The sequence below is a fragment of the Cotesia typhae genome, unplaced genomic scaffold, assembly GCF_013202065.1.
Source record: "Cotesia typhae breed Kobodo isofemale line unplaced genomic scaffold, CoteBio_Ctyphae contig_20, whole genome shotgun sequence".
Taxonomy (NCBI): domain Eukaryota; kingdom Metazoa; phylum Arthropoda; class Insecta; order Hymenoptera; family Braconidae; genus Cotesia; species Cotesia typhae.
The window spans coordinates 4489643-4506781 of record NW_027423725.1 but is presented as its reverse complement, the minus strand read 5'-3'; the positions used below and the strand labels follow the sequence as shown (position 1 = coordinate 4506781).

Here is a 17139-nt window from a genome sequence, read left to right as displayed (position 1 = left end):
AAAAAACAATTTTATCCAACTACTCAGTAGCGGATATAATGTCTCACTGATTCTAAACTACTGAACTTATACTCCTACGCTTTTGCTTTTCTTCCCTATATGTTTTAATTCCAAGTAACTGATAGTCTTTTTATCGTTTATAATCCATTAAAATGATTTTGGTTTATCTGTAAACGTAAATATATCTAAAAAAGAAAAAAAAAGTTTTTTTTTATTAAATTAAATTCAAGTTTTTTAAAATTAAGTTTTGATTTTAATTTTTAGAAAGATCAAAAATTATTAAAGTTACAAAAAAGTGAATTTTTTAAGTAAACGCTAAATTTTATGCATATGTAAGTATAAACTTTTGCATATATGTGAGTATAAACTCTATATATAATAATGTATATATAAACAACTAACATTTTAACGGTATAAGTTACTTCCCCACAATCAAGATTAATTTTCACTAAATATTATTATTTTAAAAAAACGTTTAAAAAAATGAGTTGATAATCACTTTTTGTAAATTCAATACTTATGTTGTAAAAATTCCATTGGTTAAAAAATGCTTACATTGAGAATAAAAATCTTAGATTCTTAGAAAGTAAGTAAACTGTATAAGACAATGTAACTTTAAAATATGCTTGAAAGATGATTAAGTAATTAAAACATCACTGAGGTATATAACTTGAAGATAAAAAAACAAAATAGATATTTTAAACTAAATTTAAACACATATGTATGCATAAACTATTTAAAAACTTGGTGTTACTTCTGACAGAAACTGAAGGCGTAGCGCGTATAACCGAGGGATTGTGAGCACAAACCTAAAGAATGAACTTAAAGCGAGAGGCCTGAGAGCTCTCGTTCATCTCACTTTCTCTTATCTCCTTCTTACTCATACATTCGTTTTATTTCTCTGTGCTTAGAGGAGTTTAGTTGGTATAAATCTACTGTACCACTCTACACAGATTTTATTTAGTATAGCCCTTTGCAGTAAAATCAACCCGCTATTCACCAGAAGTGTAGGTGCTCTAAGTTGTAACTCTGGACGTTTCTTATTTCTATTTTCGTATATTTCTGAGCCATAAAAAATTTCTGAGCACAAATAGTTTACTGCAATTACTTTTTTAAATTATAATTATGATAAGAAAACGGATACAAAATATCTTACGGAAATGTTTGTAGATATTCTACCCACTCATTCTGACAGTAGACTATTATCTTTCAGTCAATCCATGATTTTTTTTTCTTCTATAAAGACATTACTGTTGCATTTTATAGCACCGTATTTAATAAGTTAACAAAAATTTTGTATGCATATTTAAAATTTTTTAATTAAATTATATATTTTTTTGATATACTAGATACTTACACTCTTATAGATTTTTTTATTTTTAATAATGAGAAAATTTTGATTTAAATTATAATTATCATTCAAGTTTGATCGAAGATAATTTTAAAATGATTTTTTAATTCAAAGAGATCGTTAAAGCTTTGATATTCCAGCGTTGACAAAATCGAATTTGCTTCATGATGATGATTAATTAAATATGCATTCCACCCAGCATTTTTAGCCCCGTTGTAATCAATTTTTATATTATCACCGATATGTAGAGATTCTTCAGGGGATATTTTATGACCATAAAATTTTTTGGAAATTTTCAAAGCTTCATTGAAGATTGAAATATCCGGCTTTTCTTTGCCAAAATCGTAAGATGTAAGAATGAATGAAAAATATTCTCGTATTTGAGTGCTTATTAAAATAGACTCCAAACGTTGATCGAAATTTGAAATCACCCCCACAATTATTTTTCGATCATTTAAATACTTGAGGATATCCAACGCTCCAGGATATAACTTCCAGCACTTTTTTGTGCTATAATATTTTATTAAATCTGTTGAAATCTAAAATTAAAAAAAAAATGTTAATAAATAAATAAATTATTATTTCACGACTCATAATTATTACCTTGTTAATTTTTTCATCAGAAATTTTTAAATTTTGATCTTTAAAAACATTCCAAATAATATTTTTCCACCAACTTTCCCAACCAATTCCAGTACCTTTTCCAAAATTAGGATGCTCATGACACCAATGTTTGAAATATTTTTTGAAACTCTGTTCTAATTTATCGGGATTTAGTGAAACGTCGTGTTTTAAGCTTATTTCATCATAGTGATTTTTTACTGATGTATTCAGTAATGTATTAGTTACATCGAATGTTATCAATCGCAAGTTAGTAATATTTTTAACATTCATTTTATAATGAATTTTAAGAACGACTTATAACATAAAAGATCATGCTAAGAAATCATAATATTTACGTCATAAAATGCAATTAATTTGATTCTTGAGCTGTTGAAACTAGATACTAGATAAGTAAATATTGTTAACCTTAAAATAAATGAATTGTATAAAATTATAGATGTCTCTACTTGTATTTATAAATTTAAAAATAACAATTATCTAAAAACATATTACTAATTTTTGGAGTGGAAATAAAAAAAATTATGCTATTTTCATTTTAAATAATTTTTAATAAATGGAGTTATACATAATACTTATTACTGTTACTGTGCATTAATTGTATAATTAAAATTTTTTTTTATTACAATAAAAAATAATGAGGAGAGAAATTATTATGCTTGAATTATCTCTCTGGCTTTTTTTACACAGTAAAATATTTCTTCTATTTGTATTTTAAAAACTAAAATTAATTGTAATATTAATAATAAAAATAGTTGTAATTAATAAAATAATAATAGTAATGAAACATTATGAGGTTTTTAGATCTTACAATTTCGGTCAATGATTAAAAATATATAATTTTTTTTAAATTACAGTAATTACTTTGCTCTTACATAGTTTTACTTTTTAATTACAAATAAATCAAAATCTCCAGTATATTAATGGCAAAACAACTAACTTTTGACTTGAAAAAAATTAACTAATTGTCGATTTATCAATAATTGACAATTATTATAAAGTAATTATGGCTAAATAGCGCCAATACAGGTAAATAAATATATTTATAACTAATGCTGAACTATATTGAAAAATAAAAAAAATAAAAGTGTAAAATAGTAAAAATGGTTTTATTTAAACAAGTTAAAACATTAAGTTGTTTTGCCATAAACATTACACGATTATTATTATTACTTTTTTTATAAATATCAAATAATGATGTACATTACAATGATGAAATGCACCGTGATAAAAAAAAATGCATATACAATTCTTAAAATCAATTTTGTGTTGTGTGACTGATACTAAATAAACTTGTAACATAAATAAATATTCAATAAGAGAAAATAAAATATTCTCTTAAGGGATGGTGGGAAAATTGGGTTATTTTTAACCCATAAATTCTTATATCGATATTTCTGTACAAATGTATAAATGTAAGAAGGTAATGTATGGCAGTCTCGATCAGGTTATATTTACTTTTTTTTTTTTTTTTTTTTTTTTTTTTAATAAACTGATGTACATATTTACATATACACAATCAATGAAGAAGTTTGATTAAAATTAAAATATGGTATAAGTTAATAGTGTATGATCAATTAATGTACTTTTTTTTTGTTTTCTTTTTTTTTTAATTCTCAATACAGAATGTATAAAAAAAATATTTGAAATTGCTACATATTCACACTAAACAAGTGGAAAAAAATCCTTACGTATGTGTATACATACATATGGTAATAAAATAATCCTGATCTATACTACAATATATTTTTATGTAAATAAATTGTTATCTGTTTAACATCGATCAGTCTCACATCATAATTAAATATTAATATATAAAGACAATAATTATTTCTGAAAAATTAATTGAAATCAACAATTAATTTTACTTTTTGATGTAAAAATTCTTAATATATAGAAAATAATCATGATTATTATTACAATTCTTATAAATTTTTGCCTTGTGTCTATTATTATATTTGTGTTAACTTATAAAATAAAATTATTATTTAAGATGATTATTGTATAGTATTAATCGTTAATATTAATTTATATCAAAAATTCATTTATAATCTGTCATTTCGTCGTATTTATTAAAATAGTTATAAATTACTTGGTATTCTTTTACAGAAACTGTCAGATTATTTGCGATATTCACAAATTAATGCGTTCAATTAAAAATAATAAAACATGGAGTAAGTCATTTAAATAAAAAAAAAAAATACAGTGTATAAACTAGCGAAAACATGTTTCAATGTATAAAATTTTATATTATTGTAATTGAAGAAAATATTTGACAAATACTTATGTATAAATTGACCAAAAGATTGGTAAGTAAATAAAAAAATTGACTATGTATGGAAATAATTGACCATAAAAAAATCTTTGTTGGATAAAACTTTTAAATGATTCATATAAGTAAATGTTAGTGTGTTTACTTTACAATCTGGCAGTACAGGCATTTTATCGACCAACAGATACTTTGTAAATTAAAAATATTATTGTAAATAGCCTATTAGTATTAAAGTTAATTGCAAGAAATAAAAACTTTAATTATTTTATTGCAATTAAAAAATTATATTAAATATTTTTATCTTTAAATACGTACTCGGCTTAAAATAATAGAGCAGTCTTACAACATCTATTAAATGATGCTAAAAACCCAATGATAACACCCATTTGTTGTACTGTTAAATAAACTGTTGACTCTGGACTTATTTTTTTTTTTAGAGATCATGTGATTATATAACTATAATTAATTAACTTTTTTAAAAGCAAAATAAAAAACGTCTTAAAAAAATTCATCTAGTCAATGTTAGATTTTAAAATGACACTATCTCAAGAAATATTTTACAAATATATTTTATGATTGTCTTTGAGCATATATTATTATTCCTATTATCATTATTATTATTATTATTATTATTATTATTATTATTATTATTATTATTATTAAATTGATGACTCAATTCTTTAAATTTACTGCGAATTGTTTCATTCATTTACTTTTTGTATAATTTTGAAATGGTAAAATCTGAATCAATGTCCAAGTATTAAATTATTTAAATTAAATAAAATTAAGCCATCAACATGTACCTAAAAAATGCATCGATAAATATTCAAGTTTACTTCTTGATAATCTCTCAAAATATCTGTTTTATTATTTTTTTCCCCCTTTAAATTATCGAGACACAAAGACATATATTGCACATTACAAATAAAACTAATCTTTGTACGTCGTTTTAATATACAATTGACTTTTTATAGTAAAAGGAAAAAAAAACGAAAAAAAAATTTCTTTCTGCAAAGAAAGCACTCTCTAATGTTTCGTATTATGAGTCGTGCAGAAAATTTTTAATCATCAGCCATTTAATGTTTGTTAGCATCCTTATTTTTGAAATGGTTCAAGTTATAAGCATCGTTAATTTTTGCACTTTAACATTGATTTACTCAAAAATTTTCTTGATTAAAGATCGTTCTGGATAAAATTTTTTTAACTTTTAATACAACATAAGTGCTAGAAAAAAGAAAAACAAGTTTTTCATTAAATCTTGGTAAATTTCATAAAAATAAAAAGTTTTTTTTTTACATTTATTGCTATAAAATTATTGGGTCATCATATCTCTTTTTTAGTTTTAATATCCGAGCACGCCTATTTTTAATTTCAGTAAATTAACTCTTAACGTCATGGAGATTGCGATTAATCCAAAATGCAATAGCTTTTGTATATTTATATGTTCACAAGGAAATATTTTAATTTCGATTTTAAACGATTCGACTACTTTAAATAATTTAAATGTTAATAAAGTTAATTGGCATCTTAGAACATTACGTGTAAAATTGTATTATTTATTCTCATGATTATCAATAAATTATCGAGAAGACTTGTTTGATTAAAATCGATAAGATGGGCATCATAAATCAATTAAATTTGAAAACTATTACATTGTTAATAATAATTTCACAGTTATACGAATATTTTTAAAATATATAATATCAATATACCATAACTATCACAGTATTTTGATGCATATCATCAAATAGGGAATATGATTGATCAATTTTTTTTACAATTTACAATTTTTTCTCTAAAAAAAACTCCAAATATTATATTTTCACCGCGATACATTAAATAAATTTGAAAATAAGTTATTCACAATAAATAAAATTTATAGCTACAATTTTTCTACTTCGTTTTTTTTTTTCAATTTTTTTTTTTTCCCCTTGACAAGTAAATTAAATTTTTGCTAGATGACCCATCATCTTCATGGAATAGTTTTCTTAGTTAATAATTATGTATAAATACCATACGATTGCCAGGGTATAGTATCATTTTTTTTAATAATTTAAATGTAGTAACATCGTTACTTCATTCAATTACAATTAACTATCTCATAAAAAAAAAAAAGTTAAAATAAATTAATCAAGTCTAGGATAAATACGATACTAATTAATGACAGATTGTCTCGCTACAGCATGAGTAGCGAAATCATCAAGAGGATTACCTATTATCGTATGAGGATGGCTGTTTGTACTAGTCAGACTTTTAGATGATAAAAGAGTTGATTTGTTTCCGAATTTTTCAGCTGGTTTTATCACTTTAATTGGTACTTGAACTAATCTGACAGTTTCTGTTGGCGGCGTAGATTTTAATTGAACTGCTTGGATTGAATTGTTATTAGTTGAGTCAGTCACACTTGTGCTATTATTTAAATTATTTTGGACAACTTTATTCTCACCAACTCCTTGGTTGGAAGACTCATCATATCCAGAATCCCATGAATTATCACTGAACACTTTACCTGTAGATTTGGTTCCAGCAGCATCTGTAGTGGAGTCAGGACTGTGAGCAGGACTCGACGAGGATGCACTGTAAGCTGGGCTTGTTGATGCCGAGCTATGGAATGGGCTATTAGCTGCAATATTTTTTTCTATTTGTCTACGTTGTTGTTGTCGCATAATGCAGGGTGAACAACGTTTAATCAGTTCTGGGACTACGATAATTTCATCATATTGACCTCTGAATATGACTCCGCAACAAATTGTAGTCCTGTGAAAAACAAAAAAAAAATATATTAATTATATTGAATTTTATGTATCATATTTAATGTAACAAAAACTATAAACCAAAGTTTAATCTCTTTAACTTAATAATTTTAATTACCTTCTAAAATAGTCCAAATCGATGAAACTATAAGCTAATTCTTCATTACTGTCGATACGATGCTTTTCAGTTGGTGTACTTTCAGTCATTTCGATGTCATCACATTCTTCGGGACTTCCAGATCTACTAGATTCTTTGCTTCCATTGCCATTCAAAAATTCATCTAAAAATAAGTTTCAATATGAAAATAATTTTAAACATAAACGTTTTTTTATAAAAAGTATAAAAGAAGCCAAAATAAAGATTACTTACCATTTACATCGTCATTTATCACAGGGCTACGCTCTCTATCTTCAGATTTAACATAAACATGTTTCTTTTTAACAATTTTATCAGGAATATCTTTAGGTTTCTTCTTTTTCTTGGATTTATATTTCGTTGACGACTTAACACCAGGTCCTCCACGACTATCGACTATCTGAAAATGATTATTTTGTTTAGTAAGTAACACAAGGTATAGTTTCAATTATCTGTTATCTTGATTTTATCAATTTTAATAACACTCAATGACTTAAAATTTGGAATAAAATCAACTTACATAAACCCAATTTTTTTGTGAACCAGGAGGTAGCTTTTTATAACGTTTAACCAAAAGAACGCATGCGTTACAAATTTCACCGGTGCGAGGTTCTTTTAGTAGGAAACACTTCGTAAATTCGGATTCGTACTTTTTACTGTCTGTAAACCGAGAACTGTAACAAAAATGAATATTAATATTATTAAGTTTGTGTTAAAAAATTTGAACCTTTCAATTTAAAAAGAAAAAATTAATAACAAACCTGCTTGATTTGGCTTTGCAAATGCAGCATCCCGTGGGTGAGCGATAAACTTTTGGTTTATGAAAATTAAACATCATTATTTGTTTAATCAACCCAGGATGACTGAAAAATAAAAATAAGCAATAATTATTAAAAGTTACATTAAAATTAAATAAATAAAGTTTAAAATAAATAAATAAAAACTACTATATGCCTAGAAATATATCGATGGAGAATTCGCATGCTTTGTCCTTGACACTATTAACCATGAACAGTTGTTGCACGTAATAGTTTGTCAAAGAATGATAATACCAGTAGGTACAGAGTCAATAGTCGATCACTGTCTACTAAAGAAAGTGAATCGCGCTCAGTTACTCAATTTTACTTTTTTTTCTTTTTCGATTTCATTTTTCATACGACATGAAATTAATGATTTACTACGTAACTTAAATAATGGTGAAAAGAAAAAGTTTTTGGTATTTTATTTATAAACAATTATGTAAAAAAAAACTAAGTAATGACATTTGTCTGATATAGCAATTAATTGTTTGTCCCTGACCTAGTTACCCAGCAATACAACTTTTCTTTTACTTTTTCTCCGCCTCCCGGGTACACATGTATATATTTGCCGAAAAGTGAACTTTCGAGATGACATGAAAGTGACTGAAAAACAATAAAATGAATGCATTTTTTTTTCAGCTAAAAATAATTCGTTTTGTATCGAAAATGAAATCCCGATGATTAATTTGCGCACAAAATGTTAAAGATTGATGAATGCTGACAGTGTATATTCATTTTTTTTTTATTTTTCAAGTTGTTAAATGTAAATTTATTTTATTTTATTATTTTCACATTCGAATGCAATCAAGCAGTATTAACGTTAAATTTATTTAAAATTTTTTATCATCATACGCTAAATACGCATTTTATATTTTAACAGTCTGTAAATTGTTATTATTCGTGTTTTCTATATTTGCGTGTGAATGTGTGTTGACTAATGAACGTGTCGCGTTATGTACACATAATCCACTTGTCTTTTTCTTATTTTCAGATGAACAAAAATAACTTATAAGTACATACAAATAAATAAGCTCGCATATGCGTAGTTTATATCTGTCAATGTACTAAAGTAAATATAAAGAACTGCATCAAGAAACAAACATTCGAATGAGTACAGAAGTCGTCGTACTCTAGAAAAATTCAATCAGCGTTTTGATTATTAAAAAAAAAATTAAAAAAAAAAAAAAAAACTACTAATTGGTAAGAAAAAAAAAAAACACGGATAAATTAATGCTAGCACGTTTACTTATCGAAAAAGAGGACAAGGAAATTATAGGGGAAGGGAATGAGAGATTAGGTTTGGGTACATGACGTTGCATATGGGGGAAGATAACATTTTTGGTGTGGATATATTTAAAGTAACAATTGAATCGAAAATTTATAAATAGTGGGACAGTATGAAATATTTACGATAAAAATAAAAATTAATATGACTTTTAGGTGAGAAGACGTTAAGAAACCAGATTAGATGACGGGATTCAAAATAAGAAAGTAGACCAGTAGAACAGAAGCAACGAGTGTCGGTGATTTTAGAGGACAAATTCAGCATGAGGCGCGAAAGGGCTGTACATAAAACCGACGTGCGCAACGACAAGTCCGACATGGCGCGTGGCACAGCACAGGACGCCGCCATTGCGGCATTCGTCCCTTCCTCGTCCCCGACTCCCCTTCTATGCCCTATAAATTATGTCATACTTTAAACATCTTTTAAACAAATATATACAATGGACACAAACAATCTGATAATTTAAATACCAACCCAACATCAACGAAAGATATTTCGGATAATATTGTTAAATCTCACTTGATAAATAAAGATATTTTGGACAATTTGCAAAAAGTGCTACCGACAATCAACCGCCATGGGAACGCCATGACAGATAATACAGCACGCAAACAAACAACTATATAAATGTAACTTGCTAAATGGCACCAATTATTGGAAAGTAATAGTATCAGTTGTTATACAACTGAGTAAATAATAATGACTGTTGATTATTTAAAAATACAATTTTTTTTTTAATTATTATGATAGTAAATCTGTCAACGGAAAGCCGATTAAAATGAGTACTAAAGTCAGACAGCGGCGCGCGTTTGACTTGTAAAGCCACACTTTTAATATTTTATCTGACAGTAGCATCCACTTTCGATTTATTGATAGTAATATTAAAAAAAAATGAATTTAAAAACGTACTTTTAGAAACTCGAAACTTTGCATAATTATTAAATATTGTAATTTAATATGATACACTTAACAGTCTGGCGTATGCACGAGTTAAACACACACCGGACGACGCTGACATCTCACACGATTTTATAAGAATATACTTTATTTATTGTTCATGACAATGCACTCAAATGATAAACAATCAATTAGTACTATATTAATAATAATTCTATAATATAAATACATAATTTTACTAGATTAATAATATAAATCCAAGCGGAGTATCACTTACCTTTACAATACAGGTGACGGCCAAATTTCAGAGTTTCTAGCGCATCATTATCACGCAGAGTCATCTCAGATACCACAAGGTCAAATCAGAAACTATTTTACAAAAACCGCCAATAATTATTATAAATATTATTCCTAACACAAATAAAAATATTCAATCATTAGTCATAATTATCGTTCATTTTATTTTATTTTTTATACTTACCTGTTATTATTTATTTAACATTTTTAATTTTTAAGTCACTTCCGGTTTGTTATTTTTTTTTTGTATGCTACACATTATTTAGTCACGTGACGCTGTTGATGTCAGCCAAAGTGACAGTTGACGTAAAACCAGAATTGGAAAATTATAAATATTTAATAATATTTATTCAAAAATATTGTTTTTCATTTATTGTCATTATTAATTTCTTCATGATTTAAAAGGAATTGCATCTTTTTAAAAAATAAAAAAATATACGAATGTTATAAATTTAATTATATATTTATATTTATACTTTAATAATTAATTTCCATTCGTATAAACAAGTTTGTTTATTTACTCCGATATTTTAACTTTACAATGCGACATCTGTCAGCGATTGTTAAATCGGACACTTGGTAAACTCTCAACAAAGTTACTCTAGTTATGTTTCAGTTTTTGCCACGATCACAATTGGAAAGAAAAAGATAGAAGATAACTTTTCGGAAAGTTTAATGTACTTGGTATTTATTTTTAATGAAAAATAGTAAATAATGATAATATTAGTATGGAAGTTTCTGTCAGTTTATTTCGCTATTGCTGATTGACTATAACTTAAAACAGCTGATCTAATATAACTTTGACATTAGTTTTATTAAGCAGTTTAGTGTTACATTTTAAATAATTAATTCATTTTTTTGGCATGTTTGGTAATTTTATAATATCGAAAAGGTCAATTTTTGATTTTAATTATTTATTAACGACATTAAATTTGTTTATTAATTAAACCGGTTTTTTGCCATCATGGCAAGCTCGATATTGAATTCGGGCAGTGGCTATAATTTTAAAGTTGTTCTACTTGGTGAAGGTTGTGTAGGTAAAACTTCTGTAGCTCTCAGATACGTTGAAGATAAATTTAATGACAAACATTTAACAACTGTTCAGGCAAGATATTATTTTTATAATTTATTGTCATTGTTTTATTATCTTTCAATAATTTATATTTTTTATTTTTCAGGCGTCATTTCTTAATAAAAAATTAAATATTAACTCTAAAAGAGTAAACCTCGCAATATGGGATACTGCCGGCCAAGAAAAATTCCATGCTCTAGGACCAATATATTATAGAATGTCAAATGGAGCCATATTAGTGTATGATATTACTGACGAAGACACATTTCAAAAAGTAAGATTACACATTATTGATAAGAATTTTTTTTTGTTATCAGAACACTAAAAGATATCAAGTTTATTAATGTATTTTTTATAGGTGAAGAGTTGGGTTAAAGAACTAAAAAAAATGCTCGGAGACGATGTATGTCTAGCAATCGCTGGTAATAAAGTAGATCTTGAGAAAGATCGTAATGTTTCTATCGAAGAAGCTGAAGAGTAAGATATTATTTTTTCATGACATTTTAATTTTAGTATCAATTATTCAAGATACAACAAATTTCATCATTGATTATTATTATCAATTATTATAAGATTTACTTGATATTTTGTACAGATATGCAAAACAAGTTGGCGCAGTGCATTTTCATACTTCTGCGAAGCAGAATAGAAATATTGAAGAAATGTTTTTGGATTTAACGAAGAGAATGATGGCCCATGCAGATGAAATTGAACAAAAAAAATCTAGTCTAAGTCGAGTCAACAGTAATAGAAGAAATGTTGTTGTTGTTGAAGATGATGTAGAACAAACTCAGTCTACCAGATCATCTTGTTGTGGAGGCTCGACACATCATTAATAATTTTGTTTTTTTTTTTTACAATAAAAAAAAATTTTAATGTATATATTAGTCATTTTCTAAACTATATTAATGACTATGTCATTGAATTCATTTTTAAATGTACTCATATGTAAGAAATGATTTATCAAATATTAATATTTTACTATGAAAATATAAATAAACAAATGAAATACCTACTATAAATCTGATATCAAGTTGAAATCATAATTATATAAATAAAAATTATAATTAAAATTTTAAAATGTAAACCATAATTTTTGGCAACAAATGAAATAAATGCTAATCACAGATTACTGCATTGAGCCAAAAATAAAAACAAAATAAGTTTCAAGCTTATAAACTATACCGCCTATGATTTCATTAAAACGTATAATATACTGAGACGCTATAATTATATAAATCATGAAATACAATGATAATTATTGACCTCGATTAAAATGAAATAATTTAAGATACTTACCTATGTAAATATATAAATACAAAAAAAAATATATACAATATATTAAACAATGAATAAAAGCTTTTATTATGATTTTCTGACGCTTTATTTCAATGAGGATTTAATGTTTTTAGAATTAAATTCGGTTATCGATACATATTTATATCTGGATTATGTTATACATTTGTGATTGATTCAAAATTTTTATTTAATAAAATAAAATTATTAATTGAAAAATTATTTTAAAAAACTTTTTTAGATATACATTTTTTTTTTACGTTGCATTCACAATCTATCCTGTTGAACACATAATTATGTATAAAGAAAATTTATAATCAATCTAATTCTATATTATTAAAAATCTAATTGTTTCAACTAATCTAAATATATTTTTTACACTTAATTAAATCATTTATATTTACAATATAATTATTTTACGGTTTTCATCATCATCGTTATGCCCCATACTTAGTTCATGCAACCTGCAATTTTATATTTATCATTGAATGTATGTATAATGCTTTTTTAAAATTTTATAATATTTAATCGGATTATTAATATATTTTTAATGGCCGGTAGTATATATAAATGGAATGTAAGGTACAAATTTTAGTATTGAAAAAAAAAAAATGTTTTCAATGAATTAATAGAAAACAATATGTTTTTACAAAAATTATCAACTATTCATAATGATAATGATCTCATGCTTATTAAGGCATCTGTTTTTATCAATAATGTTATTATAAAAGAAAATTGGCCCTATTTTCTTTTTCACCATCGCGTCAATCTTTTTTTCTTTTAATTAATATAATATTAACACTATAACGTTTTTTAGTTAATTATCTTTGGTATACAATCGAGAATTCAGTATAAATATTGAAAAATTCGAAATTGATATACAGAATTGTTTGTTAACTTCAAATATACTTTCATGATAAAAATTGTGCATTTTCTTGTGACTAGGTTAATAGTTTTATTTTTTACTTTCTAAAAAAAGTCTATGTTTTTTAATTTGAAAACAATAAAAAACAATAATGGTTTGATAATATATATAAAAATGTTTTTAATTAAAAACATTGTAGTATTAAAATTTTGTTTTTCTCTAATAATAGTTTAACAGGCTTTTTAATTTTTAGCCATCAATACTGACTCTAAATAAATATGATGCAATTTTTTTTGTGAAACAAATCAATTTTATCAGTCTATTGCATTGCATCAAAATTTTGTCTAATCGAGTACCTATAGGCCAGAGAAATTAAAAATTAATAATTCTTAAATAATAAATATTTTATCTTGATAAGCAAATAAAAAGTCTACAAATTGATTTATTGGTCCTATTGCTGAAAGTGACATGCCTACCGAGGGTGGAGCTCGAACTAAGTTTGGCCCAAAAACTACTGCTAAATTACTTGATGTCATTTTATTTAAGTCGCATCTATCCATTACCTGTAAAAAGCAGAAAAAATGTATCAAAACTATAATATAATTATTTCTTAATTGATTTCTTTAGTTGAAATACTTACCCTAGATAAAAATTGTACTATGTATTTAAGCAATTGATAATTATCTTCTGGTAACTTTTCCAAAACTAAAATTTTCACTTTTCGTGGTCTTTCATCCTTTGATAAAGCTTTAATATTACAATATTTATTTATTACTGTATTCTATATCATTTTGGCATTTAATAAACATATTTGTATTGATTAATAGATTATCATACTTTGGAATTGTGAAATCTCGTCATAAAGCTCGTAAGTCATAAGAGGTTCATCTAACTCACGAAGAAATGTTTTTAAAAGGACGGCCGCAATATGAGGATCTCCTTGAAAATCAACTGCAAGCCCATGATTACATCGACTTTGAAGTTCTTTAACTACTGCTACATTTGCTGATCTTCTGAATATCCCTTCAGTTTCCAATGCTAACAATATTATGGATACAACATTAAAAATTAGAACAAAATATAATAAATAATTTAAATACAAGGAACTGAATTCTGAAATATAAAAACTGACCATCCGGAGTATCAAGAAATTCAACGCATTGTTTTACAATGGGTGGAATTGGATCTCCTCCATTATTTTCTTTAATAAATTGAAGGCTTGCTCCAAATTGTGTTGTAGCAATTGGCGTTGCGACTGAACTTGGGGGAGGACTTGTTGGTAAATGCTTTCTTATTTTAGACATTAATTGTTCATCGTGACTGAAAAACAAAGTCATTGTAAAATACACAATTCTAATAATTATTAATTAATTTATATGGAAAACTTACTCTATAACTTGTTGAGGAATGATCAACTGGTCAAGATTAATATGCTGCGCCAATTCATCCAAATAATTTACATACATCATTTTTCGACCAAATTTTGCACTGTAAAATGTTTATAAAACTGTTAAAACGTCTATTATTGTCAATAATCAATTGAATTGAAATTTTCGTTACCTAATAGCTGGTTTAAAAATTTGCCAAACTATTCGAATAAAATTTGTAGGATGTACTAAATATAACGCTTTTAAATTTTTTTTATATTTTCTGTCAAATGCCTTATAAGCTTGCCATAACCATGTTAATGGTGGCTTATTTTTCGATGTAAGGCCATAGTGAAAATATACTAAACTATAATCTTGTTCTACAAAGGTATCCAAAGTATGTGTTAGATATCTAAAATTATTTAAAGAAATTTATTTAATTATTCCCAATAAAATTTAAAAATATAGCACTAAAAATTATAATATATCTACACACCGGAGTAGTTTGGCATGATTAAAGACTTCTTTTCCTACAGCAGGAAGTTTACAAGCTGATACAACGATAACTTTACGTCCAGCACTATCATCACCAACCACTTCAACAATACCAAGACGTGCAATGTCATTGTAATCTTCTTCATCAGCAAGTTCAGCATCGAGGGCTGCGAGGTCTTCAGCTGTTAAGATTAAATTTAAGAGAAAAACATGATATTAAAATGATTTTTAAAAGCTATAAAAGTACTTTACCATTTTTAATTACTGGTGCGTCAACTAATGCTTCTTCAAAATTTTCTTCTATGGTTCCATCACTTACAGGACTTTCTAAGTAATCCACAATCCCCGATCCAGCGGTACTAAGATCGAGTTTTTCTTCCAAAAGTTGTGATACTAAATTATACATAGTTAATAAATTCCATAATAGAAGTTAGTTAATTATTTATTAAAATTTTAAAAAATAATAAAAATATTTATAACCATTAGTAGTAGTCGTTTGAAGTTCTGTATCATCAAACTCTAAATTTGGCTCATAGTCATGGTAATCAGATAAACTTGGATATGGATCTTCTTCATTTCCTAAAATAAAAATAAATCTATAATTTTAAATAAAAAATAGTTACGTGACAATGAAAAGAAACCTAATATGGGTGTGTTATTCGTGTTGGTGTGTGACATTAATGTATAAATATGCTAATAGTAAATATTGTTGAGAAATACAAAACGCCTATGTGTTTATATTTGTTATGCAGTTACCTGTCAAAGCTCTACCTAAACTTGGGTCAGCTTCCATATTATCAATCAATAAATTATAATATTTTTAATTCAAGATTAAATTAATAACACCACTTATTTTAAATAAAATATCCTTATCGACAATATAGTAACATTATTTGTCCTAAATTATTGACAGATAGTGAAATCTTTTACTCTCAAAACACCACGACACTGGATTTAATCTCATTAGTAAAGTGCTGCGCTGTGCGTCAGGGTCGGGCGTTTTATTTATCAATAATGACCACCTCATGGCGCTTCTATCGGTCTATCTCCTCCCTATCATCCGGTACCGCGCAATATAAAAAATTGTCATATCAGTTGCTCCAGGTTGTTGCTTACAGTTCTGGCAAACATCATCCAAGTGTCCATTGTTCCTGTATATAGAGAATTATTAAAATTATTCATGAAAATTAACGTACATAGCTGATAATTGATAATTTTAAGAATTTTTGTAACAAATAAATTATGGCAAAAAAAATTGACATTTAGAAATTTTAAAAAACTACAAATGAAATTTTTTTAAAATAATTTTTTCGAGCAAATATATTTGTTAAAAAAATTAAAAAATTGTCTAGTGACAGCTAACTTTAATGTCATAATTTTCACTTGTAATTTTTATTAATTTTCACATGTGAAACTTTTTAATTAATTTTTTTTTTAATAATTGCATTATTATCAAATTTTAAAATAATTTTTAATGTCTACTAACTTCAGTGTCATTTGAAAGTTCTTAGCGATGACGGTAAGATTGCAACGTACTTTTTAAAAATGTTCTCTTTTCCAGTTGATTCTGTAGCACGGCTTGTTTTGAAAAATCAATTGCAATTTAATGACTACTTCTATGGTTGCAGTTCT

The 17139-nt window shown here is 25.9% G+C and overlaps 4 protein-coding genes across 13 annotated transcripts; 1 reads left to right on the top strand and 3 right to left on the bottom strand.

Annotated features, from left to right (window-relative positions):
- Positions 1-46: 46 nt before the first annotated feature.
- On the bottom strand, positions 47-2389 carry LOC141537995 (rhythmically expressed gene 2 protein). Of its 2 annotated transcripts, none has more exons than XM_074259240.1 (3): positions 1955-2389; positions 1358-1890; positions 47-185 (listed from the first exon to the last, which is right to left on the bottom strand). In XM_074259240.1, exons 1-2 carry the CDS (start codon positions 2243-2245, stop codon positions 1420-1422), a joined length of 762 nt encoding a protein of 253 aa, XP_074115341.1. In that variant the 5' UTR covers positions 2246-2389; the 3' UTR covers positions 47-185; positions 1358-1419. The 2 variants fall into 2 exon arrangements, with proteins under 2 accessions (XP_074115341.1, XP_074115340.1); XM_074259239.1 differs by having other exon boundaries at positions 53-185; positions 556-1890.
- Positions 2390-3430: 1041 nt separating this feature from the next.
- On the bottom strand, positions 3431-10431 carry LOC141537993 (SIN3-HDAC complex-associated factor). 7 transcript variants are annotated; one of them, XM_074259234.1, is made up of 7 exons: positions 10128-10344; positions 7895-7996; positions 7654-7807; positions 7368-7533; positions 7116-7278; positions 6691-7001; positions 3431-6609 (listed from the first exon to the last, which is right to left on the bottom strand). In XM_074259234.1, the coding sequence occupies exons 2-7, from the start codon at positions 7969-7971 to the stop codon at positions 6398-6400; spliced, it is 1083 nt and encodes a 360-aa protein (XP_074115335.1). In that variant the 5' UTR covers positions 7972-7996; positions 10128-10344; the 3' UTR covers positions 3431-6397. The 7 variants fall into 7 exon arrangements, with proteins under 7 accessions (XP_074115335.1, XP_074115336.1, XP_074115334.1 ...); XM_074259235.1 differs by having other exon boundaries at positions 6754-7001; positions 10128-10342; XM_074259233.1 differs by having other exon boundaries at positions 3431-5468; positions 6457-7001; positions 10128-10341.
- A 591-nt stretch (positions 10432-11022) lies between these two features.
- Rab21 (RAS oncogene family member Rab21) lies at positions 11023-12821 on the top strand. Its single transcript, XM_074259438.1, has 4 exons — positions 11023-11517; positions 11591-11758; positions 11843-11961; positions 12080-12821. Exons 1-4 carry the CDS (start codon positions 11377-11379, stop codon positions 12318-12320), a joined length of 669 nt encoding a protein of 222 aa, XP_074115539.1. The 5' UTR covers positions 11023-11376; the 3' UTR covers positions 12321-12821.
- Positions 12822-12866: 45 nt separating this feature from the next.
- On the bottom strand, positions 12867-17139 carry Rhogap68f (Rho GTPase activating protein at 68F). Of its 3 annotated transcripts, none has more exons than XM_074259437.1 (12): positions 16994-17138; positions 16264-16658; positions 15988-16086; positions 15760-15900; positions 15509-15689; positions 15206-15424; positions 15035-15133; positions 14778-14965; positions 14483-14683; positions 14286-14392; positions 14122-14208; positions 12867-13244 (listed from the first exon to the last, which is right to left on the bottom strand). In XM_074259437.1, exons 2-12 carry the CDS (start codon positions 16298-16300, stop codon positions 13236-13238), a joined length of 1368 nt encoding a protein of 455 aa, XP_074115538.1. In that variant the 5' UTR covers positions 16301-16658; positions 16994-17138; the 3' UTR covers positions 12867-13235. The 3 variants fall into 3 exon arrangements, with proteins under 3 accessions (XP_074115538.1, XP_074115537.1, XP_074115536.1); XM_074259436.1 differs by lacking the exon at positions 12867-13244 and adding an exon at positions 13382-14001 and having other exon boundaries at positions 16994-17139; XM_074259435.1 differs by lacking the exons at positions 12867-13244; positions 16994-17138 and having other exon boundaries at positions 13382-14208.